We start from the raw sequence: 21584 nt of genomic DNA on the forward strand, positions 1-21584 counted from the left end.
AAATCGAAAATCATGCTTCAAATGCAGATCCAAACCCCATCTCCCTCTCCTCCTCCCCTGGAACCCTTGCCAGGCACCCCAGTCCGTCACCCTATCTCTGCTCCCATGCACAGGGATGGTGGGGCCTTCCATGGAGGATCTCGAGAGTTTGTCATTTCATCAGGGCAGAGCTGAGGCCTTCCCGCATGAGTTCAGGCTGTGACAGCATCCTTCATTGTAATATGGGCAGCCAAAATCCATTTGTATGCGAGGGATAAATACTACCCAAAGTTCCATATTATTACAGCTGACCTGAGGAAGTGGGAGCTCATGGACTCCAGTCTGACAATTGGGGAAACAACATAGGACCAAACCAGGACCCTATGAATGTGGGAGTCAGTTAAGGGCCTGGGCAGTCTGTGGGACTTTGGCAGTGGAACCAGTGTCTATCCCTAGTGTACAAATGGACTTTGGGAGCCCATTCCACATAAAGGGACACTGTCTCAGCCTAGATACATGGGGGAGGGCCTGGATTCTGCCACAAATGATGTGACAGACCCCACTTGAGAGGACTCACCCACCCTGGAGAGTAGATGGAGGGAGTATAGGATGCAGGGGCTGGTGGGGGAAATGTGAGGAATGAGGGAGAGGGAAATGCGATTGGTATGTAAAATAAGATTGTTTTTAATTTAAATAAAATCAATTTAAAAAAGAACACTTGAGAAAAGATAAAAAGAAAAAGGAAGTAAATAAAGTGTGGTGAATACTTTATATGAAAATAAAGTGCACAGCGAGCGATAATTTACTCTGTCATTTTCTCTAACTGCCGTTTGTGTGTCTGATGTCAGCTCTGAGCACTGCCCTCTTACCAGGTCCAACTCCAGAGCCTCCTACAGCAGGAAGACATGCAAATAAGGCTCCTCTGTGCCCATGAAAGCCAGCCCTGCCCTGACCCTGCAGCTCTGGCAGAGGAGCCCAGATCTGGATTCCTGGGTCCTCCCATTCTGTGATCAGCACTTAACACAGGACACTCACCATGGACTCGGGGCTTATTTGGCTTTGTCTTGTTGTTATTTTAAAAGGTAATTAGTAGAGAGGAGATACTGTTTGTTGTGTGGACATGAGAAAGAGAAACATTTGATTCTATGACAGTTTTCTGACTAGAATTCTCTGTTTGCAGATGTCCAGTGTGAGGTGCAGCTGCTGGAGTCTGGGGGAGGCTTATCGCAGCCTGGAAAGTCCCTGAAACTCTCCTGTGCAGCCTCCGGATTCACCTTCAGTAGCTACGGGATGAACTGGGTGCGCCAGGCTCCAGGAAAGGGGCTGGAGTGGGTTGCATACATTAGTGGTAGCAGTAGGACCATCAACTATGAAGACGTGGTGAAGGGCCGGTTCACCATCTCCAGAGACAATGCCCAGAACACCCTGTACCTGCAAATGAACAGTCTCCAGTCTGAGGACACAGCCATGTATTACTGTGCAAGAGACACAGTGAGTGAACGCTGCTGAGAGCTCAGACACAAACCTCCATGTAGGAAATTTGGAACCAGCAGGGGGCGATGAGAGCACAGAAACTCAGGTCACATAGGAGCCTGTTCAGAGAGGCAAACCGGGCTGGACTCCTCTCTGTCTGGGCTTCCTCTCCACACCACACTCAGGGCTTCTCTCTACAGTTGTGATGTGTAGTAATTCAACAAGATCCCAAATATCTATTCCATTATACATTTTCCATTAGAATCAGTGTTTTTTATTTATTTTACTCTTTCTTCCCTCACCTCTTTGTCTTTATGCCTTTTTCTCCTCTCTTCCTCTCTCGTCTCCATCTTCCTCTCTCCCTCTACAGCCCCCTCTGTTCTTTTGGCCTTCTGTCTTTCTCTGTCTCATTGTATGTACGTGTGTGTGTGTGTGTGTGTGTGTGTGTGTGTGTGTGTGTGTGTGTGTAGGAAGACATTTTATGTATCCGTAGCGCCGACCAGTCCCGTATAGCTGTGTTACGGGTAAGTACTGTCTCTCCCTACAATTTCCCAAAGAGCGAGAGTCTCCTCTCCCTCACTCTGTTTATCCACTCTGTGTTCTAGGTACATGTGAACACACCCACACGGGAGTCATCAATGCTACAGATATTTAAATCTCTCCCTACATGTGTGTAAGTTTGTGTGTGAGTATGTATGTTTGCGTGTGTGTGCAAGTATGCTTGTGTGTGTATGTGTACAAGTGTGTGTGTGCATGTGTGTGCATGTGTGTGTGTGCATGCCTATGTGCATGCGTGTGTGCATGTGTTTGTTCATGTGTGTATGCACATGTTTGTGTATGTGTATGTATGCATGTGTGTGTGTGGACATATGATTCTCTCTATCAGTCTGCACATATTCTCTGAGACAAGCTCTATAACTGTGCCAGGAATTGACCAACTGACCACACTGGTTGGTCAATGAGTCCAAGTGATTATGCTGTCCCCATTTCACGTACATGCAATAACTTGTTCACTGCCAAATGAGGCATTTTTCTTGTCATGAAGATCTAAGTGTAGATCCCACCCAAGCCCTGCTGTGTGGCAAGAACTTGAACTGCATACTCTATTTTTACAGCCCTGTTAAAGTTGTTTTTAAATTTGTAAGGGTATCTGACCTGAACAAAGTGCAGATCATCACTCAGTGCAAACATGATTATGTGTGGTGAGCAGCATCAGGTCTTGAAGAAACAAAAGAACATGGAGATTGTTAGCACTAGACTCTGGGCAGCTCAGAACCAGTGACAGTCTAGAGGAACCTGTGGCCCCTCTTGGTCTCCGAGATCACTGCACTACCCACACAGAAATATATACACATATTTAAAACAGTATATTTTATAAAGTTCTCATCTAATGCTATGATTCAACACAATGGCAAATTCTTATGTAGTACATATGACACCTTGATTCAAACAGTCATATTTCAATATTACATTTCTCACTTTGTTTTTTTTCTTTTTTAAAAATTTAAGTGAGAAAAAATGTCAATGCCACCTACCTCTCCCTCCCCTCCTCCCCCACATTCCACACCATGCCCTCAGGTCCTCACCCAATCTCTATCTGATACCCAGGTAGGGTGAGGCCCCCCATGGTGGATCTCCAGAGTCTCCCATTTCATCCAGGGTAGGGCCTAGGCCCTCCAACAAGATTCCAAGCTGAGAGAGCATTCCTCATTATGAGACAGGCACCCAAAGTTCATTTTATGCCAGGGATAAATACTACCCAAGGCCCCATAGATTACCTAGGCTTTCTCACGGACACCCACATTCAGGGTGTCTGGATCAGTCCCATGCTTTCTACTCAGCAATCAATCCGAGGTCCAAGAGCTCCTCCTTGTTCAGGTCAACTGTTTCTGTGGGTTAAACCAGCCCAGTATTCACTCCTTTTCCCAGAATTTCCCCCATTCTGTCACTGGATTCCAGTTCAGTTCAGTGTTTAGCTGTGGGTGTCTGCCACTGCTTCCATCAGTCACTGTATGAAGGTTCTGTTTCCCAGACTCTCTGGCAGTGGGATTGTAGGCTGGCACTCCCCTGACTCATGTCTAAAATCCATATATGAGTAGGCATAACATGTTTCTCTTTTTGTGACTGGGTTACCTCACTCAGGATGGTTTCTTTTAGTGTCATCCATTTGCCTACAAATTTCAAGATTTCAATGTTTTTTCCTGCTGAATAGTACTCCATTTTGTAAATGTACCACATTTTCTCTATCCATTTTTCAGTTGAAGGCCATCTACGTTGCTTCCGGGTTCTGGCTATTACAAATAGTGCTGCTATGAACATAGTGGAACAGACATCCTTGTTGTATGAATGTGCATATTTTGGGTATATGCCTAAGAGTGGAATTTCTGGGTCTTGTGGTAGACTGATTCTCATTTTCCTGAGGAATCTCCACACTGATTTCCAAAATGGGTGTACGAGTTGGTACTCCCAACAGCAGTGGAGGAGTGTTCCCTTTCTCCACATCCTCTCCAGAATAAATTGTCATTGAAGTTTATGATTTTAGCCATTCTGAAAGGAGTAAGTTGGTACCTCAGAGTTGGTTTCATTTGCATTTTCCAGATGGCTAGACTCCTTTACTGAATATAAAATTTTAATTGCCATGTGTGATGATCTGTACCTTGTTCAGGTCAGATGCCCTTAGAAATTTAAAAAGCAACTTTAACAGGGCTGTGAGAATAGCTCTGAAGTTCAAGCTCTTGCCATACAAGAGAGCTTGAGTGGGACCTAAACTCCAAAATTCTGTCTTCATGACTACCAAAAAGCTGGGTCATAGGACATACACATTTTGTGTAGTCTAACTTTTCTGCTCCACAGGGACACTTAGCCAAGGATAGAACCATGTATCTGATGAGGAAGAAGGTTCCTACTGTAGTCATGCTCTGATATCGCATGCTCCCAAACTATACCAGAGGGTTCTGCATGGTCTGGAAAATACCAGATTTCAATATATTGTCAGCCAAAAATGGGAACTCTATGCAGCATCCAGGACTACAGTGTCCAAGAACATGGGCATACAGCAATGCCGTCTCAAGTAAGTTAGTGTTGCGTCCTTCCCTGTGGTTTCTGTGTGTTCCTAAAGAGCACATAGGTTTGGAACATAGTCTGAACTTCCTGTCATTGTCACTTTAAGTGATACTTTGGAAGGGACCTCAGTATTAGGGAAACAGCCATGGCACTTGTGGTTTCAAAGGTTGAAGTTATTATGATAAACCTTGAGGGGACCTTGCCTGGGGGACATTGAGAGATTCCATGCCAGGTGAGGGTGACCAAAGATGGGAAAAAACATGCCAGGCAGACAGAGCTTAAGTAAGAAATTTTATAAGAAGAGGATGGAGGGGGAAGGAAACAGAAAAGAAGTAAAGAGACACAGAGAGAGGACAGAAGAGAAGAGGGAAACAGGAAAAGTCCTGTCAGCCCCATGGGAAGAACTGGAAAGAGAACGGGTAGAGGGAGGGAAAAGAGAGATACCCCTATGACACAAATGAAGACGTGTATAATCATAACATTGATTTTTCTTTAACCACAACTGTTTTAGACAGATGTGGTGGCACAGGAGAAGAACATGGATGGTGACTGCACCAGATGTGGGTGTCTGCTCTGCAGACCCCAGAGAGGAAAACCATATCACACGCACAAAGAAATGTGGAAAGGGAACACTTCAAAGTTCCTTCGGAGAGCTGAGAGATGACATGGCAGACACCCACGCTCACCACCTCTGAAAGTTGTCTTCCCTAGACTCCACAAGGCCCCGATCTCCTGAGCTCCCTCAGCTTGAACACGGTTCTACAAAATGCATCATGGAAGATCCAACACAACTCCATTGAGCGCTAAGCACGTGAGCAGGGGCATAGTGATTTGATTCAGCAAAATCAGTATTGGTCATTCCATTAACCTGCTGTCATAACATTATGAACATATGCTGTCATAGAATGAGAACACAGGTCAACACAGGCTGTAGGGTGTGCCTGGGTTTTTAGGTACACAAATGCAATGATAATCTCAGAAGTTTTGGGCAGCATTGAATGTCAAAGACTTTAATTCTGTACATAAGGGACTGATTGGCCATTGACCAGGTAAGGTAGGAAGGGCTTGAATAAAGTTTAGTGTGGGGTTAGGAATAAGACCTCAGCCTTTAGCACACTCACTGGGATTGACAAATAATGAAAGGGACCTCTTGAAGCTGACAAGTTTCTGTTAGGCAAAGGACACAGTCAACAAGACAAAACAGCAGCCCACAGAATGGGAAAATATTTTCAGCAACCCCACAAAAGACAGAGGCCTGATCTCCAAAATATGCAAAGAATTCAAGAAGCTAGCCACCAAACACCAAATAATTCAATTAAAAAGTGGGGTACAGAACTAAACAGAGAATTATCAATAGAGGAATCCAAAATGGCTAAAAGACACTTAAGAAATTGCCCAACATCCTTAGCCATCAGAGAAATGGAAATCAAAACAATTCTGTACAATCATCCTATGCTTGTCAGAACGGCAAAATCAAAATCACTGTTTATGATTATGAGGATGTGGAGAACGGGAACCACTTCTCCATTACTGGTGGGAGGGAAAGCTCATACAGGCACTTTGGAAGTCAGTAAGGCAGTTTCTCCAGAAAATAGGAACCAGTCTACCTCACTATACATTCAGGCTTATACCCAAAGGATGCACATTCATACAGCAAGGACATCTGTTCATCTATGTGATAGGAGATGTCATTCTGTAACTCTGTCTCTTATTGGTTGTTGAATAAAGCACTGTTGGCCAATAGGGTAGCAAGATAGTTGGTACTAGGGGTCAAGGAGTATTCTGGGAAAGAGAGGCAGAGAGAGACACGATGTAGACCGCCAGAGTAAGAGATCCAGACCCTTTTCTACGGTAAGAGAAATACTTAGATTAACATTTATGGGTTAAATACTTAAGTCAGAGATAGCCAGTAAGAAACAAAGGAAATGGCCAACAGCTTCATAATTAATATAGAGTCTCATGAGATATTTTTGGGTTCAGACATCATGGCAGGGCCCAGGTGACTGGCGGGAAAAATACACTTTACAACTATGTTCATAGCAGCATTATTTGTAATAGTCAGAAACTAGAAGCAACCTAGATGCCTCTCAACTGAAGAATGGATAGAGAAAATGTGGTACAATTAAACAGTGGAGTACTAGGCAGGAGAAAAAAATGAAATCTTCAAATTTGCATGCAAATGGATGAAACTAAAAGAAACCATCCTAAATGATGTAACCCAGTCACAAAAAGACAAAATGGTATGTACTCATATATGGATTTTAGACATATATCAAGGATTACCAGTCTACAATCCACACCACCAAAGAAGCTAGGAAACAAGGAGGACCCTAAGGAAGACATACATTGTTCCCCAGACATGATGAAAGGAACAAGTTCTCCTGAGCTGATTGGGAGTATAGGGAAGAGGGAGGGAGGTAGAAGAAAGAGAAAGGAACAAGAGGAGGTAGGAAGAGAACATGTAGGATCAGGAAGATTGAGTAGGGAGTTGAATAGAGGAGAACAAGAAAAGAGACATATCAATAGAGGGAGCCACTATAGGTTTAAACAGAAATCAGGTAGTAGGGAATTGTTCAAGGACCACCAATGATGACCCCAAACAGGACCCTAAGCAATAGTGGAGGCTATCTTAAATGCCCTTCCCATGTAATGAGAATGATGGCTACCTTAATAGCCATCCTAGAGCCTTCATCCAGTAGCTGACGGGAGCAGAAGCAGAGATTCACTGCCAAACATCTGGAATCCAGTTTCAGAGAGGGAAGAGTGATGAACAGAGGACTTGAGACAAGGCTTGAAGAGCCACAGAAACAGGTGACCTGAGCATGTGATAACTCATGGACCACAGTCTGACATTTGGGGAACCAACGCAGAACCAAACCAGTCCCCCTGAATGTGGTTGTCAGCTAGCAGCACTGGGCAGCCTCTGTAAGTTGAATCAGCATCTATCCCTAATGCATGAACGGACTTCATGAGGTCATTTCTTATTTAGGGATATTCTCTTAGCCTAGATACAGAGAGGGTGGGGGAACCTAGACCCTGCCACAAGTGAATTGACATATTTTGGTGGTTCCAAATGGGAGGCCTCAAGCTCCCTGGGGAGTGGATGGAGGATGGGATGGGGGGGTCATTGCGAACTATGGGAGTATATAAAGTATATAAAGAACTGGGATTGACAGGTAAAATATTTCTAATTTTGTCACCTGGTATCCTTTGTAGATAGAGTTTGAAATCAATATTCCTTTGGATTCCTTTTACTAGTTTTCAAATAATATTTTTGTTAATTCTTTGAAATTTTCTTTCAGTGTTGTCTTAGTCTGGAAAGAGACACCACGACCACGGCAACTATCATGAAAGAAAGCATTTAGTTGGGTATTGCTTACAGTTTCAGAGGTCTAGTCCATTAGCACCATGGCAGGGAACATGGCAAAAGAATCATTGTCCAGGCTTACCATTTGAAAACTCAACGTCCACCACCAGTAACACATTTCCCTCCCACAAGGCCACACACAGCACAGACTTGCCTGCGGACCAAACTGATGGAAGCATTTCTTCCACCTAAAGTTACTTGTTCCCTGATGACCCTAGCTTGTGTTATGTTGACAGGAATCTCATCACCACACAAATGGATAGGCAGGTTCTGTCTTTACTACATGACCCATTAAGAGATTGTTCATGTGTCCATCATGCAGGAGTAAATTAGAACTGAACAATTAAAAAAATAAGGATCCATCTCCCAAAAGAAGATAATTTAAAAAATGATGGATATGATCATGAACATGTTACCTTTTCTAGCAACTTTTCCTTAGTGACTTCCTTCTATTAAGTTTCATGAAGAAGATAATCCAAAGAAGTAAGACAGTACAACTTACAGACACAAACTCTCTAAGAGATAATCAAAGACAAAAAGCACTCCAACAATTGGAATTATTCCAACTTCCCAGATACAGTATGAGAAACGTGCTATTCTTTCTGGAATACTGCTTCCCAAAATTTAGTAACCACAATAAAAATATCAGTCAATCCCAAGCTGAAACACACTGAGAAGAATGTCTTTAAATATTGTTCTAACAGCACAGCATCATGAACAAGGGAAAGAACAGTCATAGTGTGGGTAGCCATCAGAACAATCACAGGATGGGTGACTCCATAATGATAAGCCAGTGTCACCATGCCACTCACAGTAGAAAACAATTGGGAAAAAGAAATAAGTTTTGATAAACGTGAGGCTTCATAAGCCAAATAAGACAGACATTTTCTGAGTCCCAACTGAGGAGTTTGGTTCCAGCTCTGAACTTCCCTTCCATGGTGATTTCCATTAACAACGCCTGGAGAAAAGCGCTACACTCTGTTGTTTTCTATGGTGATGCTTACCTCAAGATATAGAGTTTCCAGTGTACAAGCATGTCCTCTTCTCCTCTTCACTACCTGTCACCACTAAGGTTTCTCTGTCTTTTATTATTACTTTCGTTTATATGAATTTCCAACCATGTTACAGGCTACTGATTATTATGGAGTGTTATGAACAAATTGTCTTCACATCCTGCACAAGACAAACATCAGTCTCTAGGATGGAAAAATGAAAACCTTGCCCTGTGCCTCCTTTTATCCTCTCAGGATCCTCCCCCAATGCAAAGCAGCCTCAGGCTCAGAATGAAAGCCCAGGCCTAGCTGAGCAGCCCCATCTCCTTCTCACTCCAGCCTAGAGCAGAGCATGGCTGTCCTGGTGCTGCTCCTCTGCCTGGTGACCTTTCCAAGCTGTAAGTATGCAGGGTTTGAGGAGAGGGACACTGGCATGTCATTATGGGATGTATGACTGATGGTGATGTTGTTTGTCCCCAGGTGTCCTGTCCCAGGTGCAGCTGAGGGAGTCAGGACCTGGCCTGGTGCAGCCATCACAGACCCTGTCTCTCACCTGCACTGTGTCTGGGTTCTCATTAACCAGCTATGGTGTGGGCTGGGTCCGCCAGCCTCCAGGAAAGGGGCTTGAGTGGATGGGATTAATAGGTTATGATGGGAAAACATACTATAAATCAGCTCTCCAATCCCGAATGAGCATCAGCAGGGACACCTCCAACAGTCAAGTTTTCTTAAAACTGAACAATGTGCAAACTGAGGACACAGCCATGTATTACTGTACCAGACACACAGTGACTGAAATCCAGTGTGATCCTGAACAGAAACCTCCCTGCAGAGACACTCAGGACCAGGATGGGCCGCTGAGGACCAACGGAGACTATAGGAACAGTAGGAGTTACTTCAGGTCCTAGAAAATACTGGGCTGTGCTATAAAACCATGTGCTTAGTTGAAAGAACCTGTGGGTTCCTTTCTACCCAGGGGAATCCTCTAGAGGTTCCGCCAATGGTCAAGTTCTATTGAACTTCCTATTAATAAACACACCGGAACAAATGATTTTCCTCACAAATTGCCTGCTGTCTATATGCATATTGTTATTAGACATCTCAGCATATAACTGTAGATATTCTTAATATATGCATCCCATTATATACATGTATTTCTTCAGCAGACTGCCATTATGAGAAATGTATAATTGATATTCTTCATTTGGGGTGTGCGTATAATGGAAAACCTGCCCCTTCCATGAAATAATGCTATTTTCCCATGACGCCTTGAAAACTTCATTGTACATTGTTTCCTTCTTCTAAAACAACAGGAATTATAACAGATCGTGTGGTTATTATTTTATACAGATTCAGTTTTATGTATCTCTCTCTCAGTAGAAATGACCTTTCACGTCAATGTCCCAAATCATGACTCATCTGCAAATGTGTTCTGTGCCTTTAGATAAGAAAATTCGAAGCCAAAGGTGTGCAATCCCAGCTGGTTCCAGCTGAAGGAAATCCATGTGACATTTTCTCTTCATGTCCTGCCAGATGGAAAGAGTGGACTGTCCAGATCTCTTTGAATTAGACCCCTGTTCCTACTCAGGCCCCTTACCTATAGGGAATCCATAATTTACCATCAACTGCCTAACTGGTGTCTTGTGTTCCTTCTCCTGTTCTCTCTATATTTATGAGTCCCCAGATCACACCCACAGACTCCCAAGGGCCCTCCCTCTGTCTCCCTGGTCAGGACAGGAATGCAGTGGTTGACCATGCACATTTCAACCCCAGGATATCTCTCTTAAGGGATCTCCCAAAGTCCCACATGCCCCTGCCCGAGTGTTCCGTGTCTCTTGTCACGGGTGCTCTCTGTTAAGATTAGTTTAGGTGATGTTTCCACCAGCCAGTGACCATGCAGTTTCCCCATGTGGCCAGGAAATCTAAGTAGTAAATTTACAACTCTTACTGGCCCCTGTCTGTAATTCCAAACCCAGGCATAATCCCTTATATTTCTCTGCACCTCTTCTACAGTTTCATCTGCATTACAAATGTTCAGGGCCCTGATGTCTACCTGGCAGATGCTTCCCAGAGGCCTAAAGGAACCCATGTAGTAGTACTGCTTATCATTTCTGTCTTCTTGTACCTCCAAAATCACCACATACTCGCAGACCCTTCGCCCAGACTCCACCCCCCATGAATGTGTGTGTGCTGGTGCCATGCTGGTTTCATTATTATGGTACTACAGGGTAGCACTTGAAATAAAGTGTGATAAAAGCTGTCGCCACCATTCTAGTTAGTGGGGATCACCTTGTCTACCCACTTAGGTCACACCAGAGTCTTCGTTATGCATTTTTATTAACTTTTTTTTACTCTAAACCTTTCTGCATTTGTCAAGTACTAATTTCTTCTTCATTTAAATGGGCTGTGAACATTACACACAAAAAAATTAAATGCGAAAATGAAATCTTCCCCAACAGATGAGCCTCAAACAACTTCATGACATTTAAAGGCCAGTTAACATTGCCCATATATCCACATGTGTGGAGACAAGCACTGCAAAACAGGACATCTACCAATGAACACTGTCTCAAAAAAAGGATTCTTCCTATCCAAGAACCACTTATACCCAACAGTTCCTCAGTTGGACGGAAGAATTGGAAGTATCCTACACTATGGTGGTGGACTTAGATAGGACTTACACAGAAAACAGCAGTTAGGATGAGCTGATGACCACGATAACGATGTCATGTCCAGTACTCAGAATTTCACAGCCCTCTTCCTCATGCTCCAACTCTTAGGCTCTTTTCACCTCTGCTTTCCCAGTGCTCTCAGAGAGCCTAGGAAAGATATGAGTGGAGCTGGAAATACATTTGTCAAACAATGCAACAGAGACTGGGAAGGACAGACACTGCCTGTTGTAGTATTCAGAACATAGACTGTGTGTTCTGGGTGTCCTGCCTTCTGTTTGGCAGGTTTTGGAAATAACGCAGGAACCCTAGGATGGGAAGACATTTTCAGTGAGGGACAAAGAGGACCAAGGGCAAGGGAGCAATGGTGACATAGAAGCAAGAGTGAGGGGTGGTCAGAGAAAAGAGATGAGTAGTTGGGAAGCATGGGAATGGATCAGATACTAAGAAGGTCATCATTACCCTTAGTCCAAATACGAGGTATGCTAATTGTGTTGATTGGAAGAAATGAACATTAGACTAGCAAAACTTAAGATAGTCATGAGATGCCTGGTGTGAGGGCGAGGAAGATAATGAAAATTGGGAGTGTAAAGGAATCAAAGACAGAATGTCAGGTGCAAAACAAGTGAGTTTGCTGCAAATAGAAACGTGTCTCCTTATCAAGCAAGGATGAGTAGAGTGACAGTGACAAGGGATGTCACACTTGAAAACCTCTCATGTCCTGAGGACACTATTGTGTCATAAAAATCTAAACTTCAGCAGAATTCCAAGGGATCCCACCACAGAGAATGAGTTCTGCTAGCCTCGTGAGGCAGGTGTGACCCTGCCCAAGGTCCACATCATGGAGTCAGGGAGAAGCCATGTCCAGCACAGACAGTGAAGAAGACTGAGCACCTATCTAGAAATTCAATTGTTTCTGGAGCTTTGTAATTTCACATGTGAACTAAGGAACCGTGACAGTGTGGAAACACAGCATGTTCTGAGCAACTGCACAAGAGAGACCTAAATGAAATGTGGTCAATTTCTGTAAGTGTCATCAGTGTTTTTATTGTCTCATATCTGCTCAGAAAACTGCCTTCCACCAGGGTTCCAACACCAGAACTTGGTAAAGAAGGAAGACATGCAAATAAGGCTTCTCTGTGCCCATGAAAACCAGGCCTGCCCTGACCCTGCAGCTCTGGCAGAGGAGTCCAACCCTGGATTTCCAAGTCCTCATCATTCTATTGATGATCACTGAACCCAGACCACTCACCATGGACTTAGGGCTCAGCTGGATATTCCTTCTTGTTATTTTAAAAGGTAACTGATGTCCAGAAGATGCTGAGAGTCTGTGCCATGAGAGAGAAACTGTTGGCTCCTCTGTCAGTTTACAGACAGGATCCTCTGTGTTTAGTCCTGTACAGTCATTGTCACATGGTCATTAACTGAGTGTTCACGTGTCCACTAGGTAAAAGTTAAGACATGACTGAACGAACACAAGTACAAGAATTTACTTCTGAAATAGAAGATAATTGTGGGTAATGTGTAGTTTTACCCAGAAGGCATTCTCTTTGAGAGTGACTTTTCTTAGTGGCTTCCTCTAGAGAGTATCATGGATAAAGCAATCTCACAACACAAGTGGTCACACAAAATGTGAACACTATTATTTATGTAACCAGAGCATAAAACTTATTGATTAAGGGTGTCTCATACCAGTTCTCCAAAATATTAGGAAAATCACGCAATTACTCTCCTACTTTTGTAAGATCCTATAAGAAAAATGAAAAATGAGACAACCCCAAGATGTGACACGTTGAACATAATTGTGAAAAATATTCTCAAGAGATAAGACAACACCGAAAAGGAGAACACAGCACTCATAGTGGTGTGTGCCCATCAGAGCATGCGCAAGATGGTCGGCTCACCAATGCTAAGACCTGTCTCTCCCGCTGCCACTCACACCCCAAAGTGGGCACAGATGTCTAAGAGACACAACATGTGTGGTTTCCATTGTGAAAGAAGTGGTGGGTGTTCTCTGGATCATAACTGAACAGGTTGTTCAGAGCTATTCTCTTCCCTTTCTTGACGATTTACAACAACAAGGCATGGTGAAAAGCCCATAATGTCTTGTTCTCCATGGTGATCTTCACCACAAAGCAAGCCTTTCACATCGTCAAGCATGCCCTGCTTCTTGTCAATTAGGGATTCTGTCTTTTTATTACTTCAGTTAACATAACCCTCAAGCCTGGCTATTTACCCCATAAACTTCTAAAATATCCAATTGCTTCTTGTTATCAGACAAATCACCACATTAATTTTATATATCCATACATACATTTCATCACATATATATGCATACATGCACTTTTATACTTCATCGGGAGTCTGAAATTATGACCCCATTGACTATAAATTCTGTAAGACAGCTTGGGATTTTTAAAAAACCAAATTATTTCATCCTCTGTATTTCTATACTTGTGAAAGAGAAACCACAATTTCCCTGAATTAATGTGTTTTCCAGTTAGCTTGGAGAAATCACCCAAGTTTCCTAATTCTAAACTAATAGGACCCCATAAAGTGCTAAGTTATTATCTTTTTGCAAGATCTTACTTTTAAACATTTGCATCATGGTGAATATTACCTTGCACCTCAAAGTCCAAGCTAATGACTCCTCTATAGGTGTGTGATACACCCTAAAAAACATAGAATTCTCACCCCGGTGTGCTCATCCTAGCTGGTATCAGCTCCAGTCCTCGTTCCATCTCTCATCAGACCTTCCCAGAGGTAACTGAGTGCTCTGATTTTCACAGTTGGTGCTTTTGCTGCCTACACAGACTCCAGAGTTCCTGTTCTGTCGCTCTCTGTTCCTGATGACCAAACAGCCTGGTGTCTCATGTGTGAACTGCAGAAGTGTCATTCAGAGAAGCTGTGTGGGCTGCGGGCTCTATGTTAATGGATCATGACTTGAGGAACTGTAAATAAGAAAAGAGAGTCTCCACATCAGATGCTGAGGCTTCTCTCGAAAGTCTTGAAGTGACACCAAGAGTGTGTGATGAAACTTTGGAGACAGAATTGCCTTGATTCTTAGTAATCATGAGAACAGAAGACACGACAGTGACTTGAACAACTCCACACAGTCCTGAACACACAGGATCCTCTGTCATGTTGTCTTATGTCACTGTGAACATCAGGCCTACATGGCCGGTGGCAAAACGGGATGAGCAAAGTGAATCTTTAGAAAAGGTGTATAAAGCATGTATACACAGAACATGATAAACAAATTATAATCTGCCCATATTCTATCCTAAGCATGTCTATCCCATCTAAACCTAAGCTTATCTGAAAGGGATGACCAATCTGAGCACCTCCTTCTGTAAAGAGAAGCCTTTTTCTTTGTGAGAAGCCTTCCCACCAGCCTGGTTCCAGAGCCGCATCAGTCCCAAATAAGCACACAGGAACCTGTATTAATTATGAAGCTGTTGGCCTTGCTTGTTTTTACTGGCTAGCTCTGACTTAAGTAATCACCCCATAATTGTTAATCTAAGTATGTCTCTTACCGGAGAAGTTTCCGGGCTTCCTACCCCATAGCGTTCCATCTGGACTCTTGTGTTCCTCCTTTCCAGAGTTCTCCTGGACGCCTAGTCCCACCTATCTAGATTCCTATTGGCCAGCAGTGCCTTATTGACAAATGCACAGGACTTCCCCCCAAAATCTCCTCTTTTCTGTTTAAATAAAAAGAGACGTCTTAACTTTAACATAGTCAAATAATATAAAAGAGAACAGTTATCAAGTAAGAACATAGTTACAATATTTTGTCTATCAACATTTAGCAAGATTTAAAGAAAATATCATCTATCTCATCCTTGTGAGTCCAAAGTTCTATATGTAGCTTATCTTTTTATCATAACTAAGGAAAGCTATAATTATAACTATGTGTCTTCAACTCCATCAAAGACCACAGAAGGGTAATATATAAACACTAGGATTGACAGAGACATCTTACTGCCTGGACAGTCACCCCAAGTTCCTTTGTAACATTGGGGCATCAAACTTTAGTCTATATGCCAAAATGTGTCCAGAAGATTTCTCAGCAAAGCAGGAAATTTCAAACTGTCAATCTGCGTTGGCAGTCTGTCAGTCATTTTTCTTTGTCCTGCAGAAAGTCTTGTAGACTCTTCCATGAAGCAGGGACCCTGTAAGACTGAGTTCAGCAGTCACTTTCCGGTGGGTCCTGCATGTCCAGTTTATACAGCAACAATTAAACAGTCTAGGCAAGAGCAGTTTCTTGCCCAAATATCTAATCTTGCCATGTTGAAAGCAAACTCCATAACGAGTTTCTTCTATGCCCATCTTCCCCTCAGACCTAATTGGTGCTGCCAGGAGCAGACATTTCTCATTGTCAAGAAAAACTCTAAACCATTTTAAATGCCATTTTCTGAAGGTCTTTTAGAGGTTTGAAGACTGTTTATCTATCTCAAATATATTTCTGTATATTTAGAAAACCTAACTTACCTAACTATAAATTCTATTATAAGTAACTATCTATAGTCTGTATTCAATTATGTATTACGTTTTAAAAGATCAGTATAAGCACAATACTTAATCAAGAGGAGAAATATGCACATCACAAAATTGACCTTGAATTTGTATCATTAAATGAAAAACAATATACATACCATAATTCCCATTTTACCATTAAAAACAGATTGGTTGTGATCATTAACCAATTGTAAACAATACCATGTAAATGAAAACAAAGATTTATAAACAAGATGGCAATTAGGATGTCGCTCATTCCAAACTGCTTTGTGCTGGAAGGGGTGCTGTTCATAACATGGGGATCATGACAAAACTCAGAAACCTGTATAAGTCCTTATTTTCAGTGGTCTGTAAAGCTCCATCATCTCAGCTGTTTCAGTTGTTGGAACACCTGGTCCACTGCTTCCGGGGGTCTTGGTTCATCAAACCACAGAAGACTGGAAGGAATCCTCAGCTTTTCATTTTCTGTAGAAACATAAGCAAAATCTCCTTTTCCAAGTAACATATCCTTATACTTAAATTTTGAAGTCAAGGCATTTTCAAAAGATATAAGTTGAATTAATTCAGCAGTATTTATAATCAAGTGTACTTTAGCAGTTGTTCCTTCCTGAGCAATTAAAAAACTCAAAAACATAATAGCATACAGTATCCAGACTCTCTGTGTATTTTCCATCTTTGCGTGACTTGTTTATTTATCTATTATTACTTTATTTATTTTACTTTTATTTATTTTTCTCTGAGACAGGGTTTCTCTTTCGAAATCTGCCTGCCTCTGCCTCTGGAGTAAATCCTACCAGCATGTGCCACCACAACGCCGGCTTTTCTATTTATTTACCACTTTGTCGTTTCATTTTCTCTCACAATCTCACGTATATTTTTAAACACAGTGTAAACCTTTAGAGGTTTTGTTCATCCAAGTCTGACTTTACTGTAAATCTTTACATTTTTCTGGCCACAGGTCTTATCGGTAAAACCGTGGCTGTTTTAAACTGCCTTTTTTTTTTCAAAATGGCGGGCATAAGTGTGATTCTAGCTTACTGCCTCAGTCCATGCTGACATCCAGGAAAAGCTGCCACTTCCAGCTGTACATATACACCTTTCAATCATTAGCAGAGTCTCTTATAACAACCTTGCTGGCTGATTTTTTTTCTTCTTATGCCGAGTCAGAAAGACTCCAGTAAGCCGCGTGAATCTCAGCTTGTCCCTAGCAAAACACCTGAGAAAAATGCTGCTATCAAAAATCTGTACTTCTCTCAGTTCTTCTGTTTCTAAAATTCCTTTACAGGTTTTGTCATTCTACCTGGAAAGTCAATCCCACTTCTGATACCATTTGTAAAGAGAAGCTTCTCTTTGTGAGAAGCCTTCCCGCCAGCCTGGTTCCAGAGCCACATCAGTCCAAGAACTTCATACTGTCCTCCCTAGAGGACTGAAAGGCATGTAAATTGCCTTCCAGAAACATCATTCTGTCTACTAAATGGCCACTTTCTTGACACAGAATGAATTGTCCCTGGTAATTTGGTAACTTCCTCCTGGCTGGACTCTATTTTGGTCATAAATCCAGTGGACATTGAATTAAAATATCTTGCAGGTTGTTCTGTTTTGGTTCCAAGTTATCTGCTATGGTGGACAAATCCTCATTTATCTGAAGATCCTGAATATTTGACTCTAATTTTTGAATCATCTACAAAATTTCCCCATTGTCTGTGTTTTTAATTACTCTCTTCCATGTGATTATATGTATTAGGACGTTTACGCAAGCATTAGACACATATCATAATTATTTCCTAATAAATAATCCATGACATTGACAATAACATCTCTAACGTTCTGCAGTGTTAAATTATCTGCCATGGTATAATACAGGACGCTTACCACCTGCAATTAGTTTGGGGAATGTTACATACAGTTAGCACCCTTGGCCAGCAGATGGCGGAGGTGTAATGCCAAACACAGCTCCTCTGTGAAACATCGGTATTTTTCCAAGTAACAGGTGAAAGATACTAAACAACAAAAGGGGATCAAGGGGATAAAAATTGTGAAGGAAGAGGTCAAACTTTCACTGTTTGCAGATGATATGATAGTTTACATAAATGACCCAAAGAACTCCACCAGGGAACTCTTACAGCTGATTAACAACTTCAGCAAAGTGGCAGGCTACAAGACCAACTCAAGAAAATCAGTAGTCCTACTATATACAGAAGATAAAAGGGCTGAAAAGAAATGAGAGAAACATCACCCTTTACAATTGCCACAAACCACATAAAATACCTTGAGGTAACGCTAACCAAACAAGTGAAAGACCTGTATCGCAAGAACGTTGCATTTTTAAAGAAAGAAATTAAAGAAGCCCTCAGAAAATTTAAAGATCTCCCATGCTCTTGGATAGGTAGGATCAATGTAGTAAAAATGGCAATCCTGCCAAAAGCAATCCTCAGATTCAATGCAATCCCCATTAAAATCCCAGCACAATCCTTCACAGACCTTGAAAGAACAATAATCAATTTTGTATGGAAAAACAAAAGACCCAGGATAGCCAAAACAACTCATGCTCAACAAGGCAACATCTGGAGGCATCACCATCCCTGACTTCAAGCTCTGTTATAGAGCTATAGTCCTGAAAACAGCTTGGTATTGGCACAAAAATAGACAGGTAGACCAATGGAATCAAATAGAAAACCCTGATTTTAACCCACTCATGTATGAACATCTGATCTTTGACAAAGAAGCTAAAAATAAACAATGGAATAAAGAAAGCATCGTCAACAAATGGTGCTGGCATAACTGTAGGCTGCCATGTAGAAGAATGCAGATAGATCCATGTTTACCGCCATGCACAAAACTTAAGTCCAAATGGATCAAAGACCTCAACATAAATCCAGCCACACTGAACAGAAACTGAAGAGAAAGTGGGTGGTACCTTTGAACGAACTGGTACAGGGGACCGACTTCCTGAACATAACAGCAGTAGCACAGACAGTGAGATCAACAATTAATAAATGGGACCTTCTGAAACTATAAGGCAAAGTACACAGTCAGCAAGACAAAAAGGCAGCCCAAGAATGGGAAAAAGTATTCACTAACCCCACATCTGACAGAGGGTTGATCTCAAAAATTTAAAAAGAACTCAAAAGCAAGTCTGCAAAACACCAAAGGATCCAATTAAAAAGTGGGCTGCAGAACTAAAAGATAATTTTCAATAAAGGAGTCTAAAATGGCTGAGAGGCACTTGATAAAGTGCTCAACATCCTTAGCGATCCTGGAAATGCAAATCAAAACAACTCTGAGATATCATTTCACTCCCGTCATAATGGGTAAAATCAAAAACACCAACGATAATTTATGCTGGACAGAATATGTTGAAAGGGGAACACTCCTCCATTGCTGGTGGGAGTACCAACTTGTTCAGCCACTTTGGAAATCAGTGTGGAGATTCCTCAGAAAAATGGGAATAAACCTACCAAAAGAACCAGCAACTCCACTCTTAGGCATATATCCAAAAGATGCCCATTCATACAACAAGGATGTCTGTTCCACTGTGTTCATAGCAGCATTATTTGTAATAGCCAGAACTTGGAAGCAACCTAGATGCCCCTCAACCAAAGAGTGGATAGAGACAATGTGGTACATTTACACAATGGAGTATTATTCAGCAGGAAAAAAACAATTGAATCCTGAGATTTACAGGAAAATGGATGACACTAGAAGAAACCATCCTGAGTGAGGTAATGCAGTAACAAAAAGAGGAACATGGCATGTTCTAGCTCATATATGGATTTTAGACATAGATCTGGGGAGTGCCAGCCTACAATCCCATAGCCAGAGAGCCTGGGAAGCAGAAACTTCACTCAATGGATGATGGAAAAAGAGGCAGACTCCAAAGGCTAAGCACTGAGCTGAACTCAGGAAATCCAGTGACAGAGAGGGAGGACTGATGACCAAAGGGATTAAGACTGGGGTGGTTTAACCCCCAGAAACAGCCTGACCTGACAAAGGTTGAACACTTGAATCCCAAGCTAATGACTGGGAATTCAGCATGGGACTGATTAAGATCCCCTGAATGTGGGTGTCAGTGAGGATGCCTAGGTAATCTATTGAGCCTTGGGCAGTAGATCAGTATTCATCCCGAGTATACACATGGACTTTGGACTCCCAACAATAGTGAGATGCACTCTCACCCTGAACTTTCGAGGGAAGGTCTAGGCCCTGCCCTGGATGAAATGACAGACTATGGACACCCCCATGGAGGGACTCACCCTCCCTGGGTAATGAGGGGATAATGGGAGTGGCTGTGGGAGGCCACGGGAAGAGAGGAGGGAAAGGGAGAGGGACGTGGAAATGAGTTGTGAAGCAACCTTGTTTCTAATTTAAATTTAAACTTAAATAATAATTATAATAAGGAATTAAAAAAGAACAAGTAAATCAAAAAAGAAAGATACTAATCAGCTTGGACAGAAATTTATCAAGCAGATTCAGGGAGGGAAAAGCCTGTGTAGATTGGGACACCCTTGGCAAGATAACTATTTGTTTTCTCTATGACTGTATGCAAACACTGCTGAATCTGTTTAAAGGTTGTCTTATCTGGACTGTTTTACTGGTGCCTGCAGTCTACTCTGACCATGTGAGCCAAGGCTTAAACCTGCCATGCAGCTCTGCACATGGCACTGGTTGACTCAAGTCCCCAGGCACCTGCAGAGAGTGCATCCCTCACCATGGCCTGCCTGAAAAGCTGTGTCTGGCTTCCTGTTGGTATTTTTGAAGAGTTTTAAAGCTTTCTCAGTTCCTATGTGGAAATATGTGCATCCACATTGGATTCTATAAGTAAAAGAATTTTCTTTGGGTTGCTAGGTCACAAATAATGACATGGAAACACAGTATTAATTTTGAAATCTAGGCCTTTACTTTAGGTTTACTTTCAAGCTCTTATAACTTCAATTAACCCATAGTTTATTAATATGCATTCTACCATGTTGTCACACCTGCTGTGCGGCCTGCATCCGAGAATGTAGCTAGATGGTCGGGATAGATGACACAGAGACCGGTCAGTTGCTTTAAGAAAACTTTATGCTTCCCAAGTCAGCTTAGGAGGAGATTCCAAGTCCGTTTAGGAGAGAGAAGTCTCTCCAAGAAAAAATACTTCCCCTTTTAAGGACTTCTGCCATTCATCTACATACAATTCTTTCCAGACTTCTCACCCTCCTGCCTGGTGGTTTAATCTCCAGCCAGAGAATTGGGGAGACATAGCAGGGGGACAGGAAGAGGCATCTAGCCATAGGGGTGTGAAAGTCATGGTATCTCAGTGAGCAAGCCCTTATCTGAGCCCTATCAAGAGCTTTATAGCACTGACTTGTTTTCAGTAAACATTACACAGCTGCCTGCTCCCAGGCCAAAGGGGAAGTGGGTTTCTGCTCAAGGTCTGGTGTCCCCACACCATGGTGCTGTTAACTCTGTCCCATCTGAGTGTCTGCCTCATTGGGTCTGGCTGGCATCCAATGAGCCTCGACTATACTCTTCTTCCCTTTGCCC

General features: G+C 42.3%; 2 gene segments (V, D, J or C); both read left to right on the forward strand.

The window, feature by feature from the left end:
- Positions 1–908: 908 nt before the first annotated feature.
- LOC106021008 overlaps positions 909–21584 on the forward strand; it is a gene marked incomplete in the record, with an annotated part of 314407 nt that continues 293731 nt past the window's right edge. The window contains 2 exon segments of the C gene segment in view: positions 909–1061; positions 1160–1466. Coding sequence covers positions 1016–1061; positions 1160–1466 — 353 coding nt within the window.
- LOC121139210 lies at positions 9161–9808 on the forward strand. The segment is given in 2 exon segments: positions 9161–9272; positions 9355–9808. Coding segments are annotated over 2 exon segments (474 nt in total).

The sequence above is a fragment of the Mesocricetus auratus genome, unplaced genomic scaffold, assembly GCF_017639785.1.
Source record: "Mesocricetus auratus isolate SY011 unplaced genomic scaffold, BCM_Maur_2.0 Super-Scaffold_15014, whole genome shotgun sequence".
Lineage (NCBI taxonomy): Eukaryota > Metazoa > Chordata > Mammalia > Rodentia > Cricetidae > Mesocricetus > Mesocricetus auratus.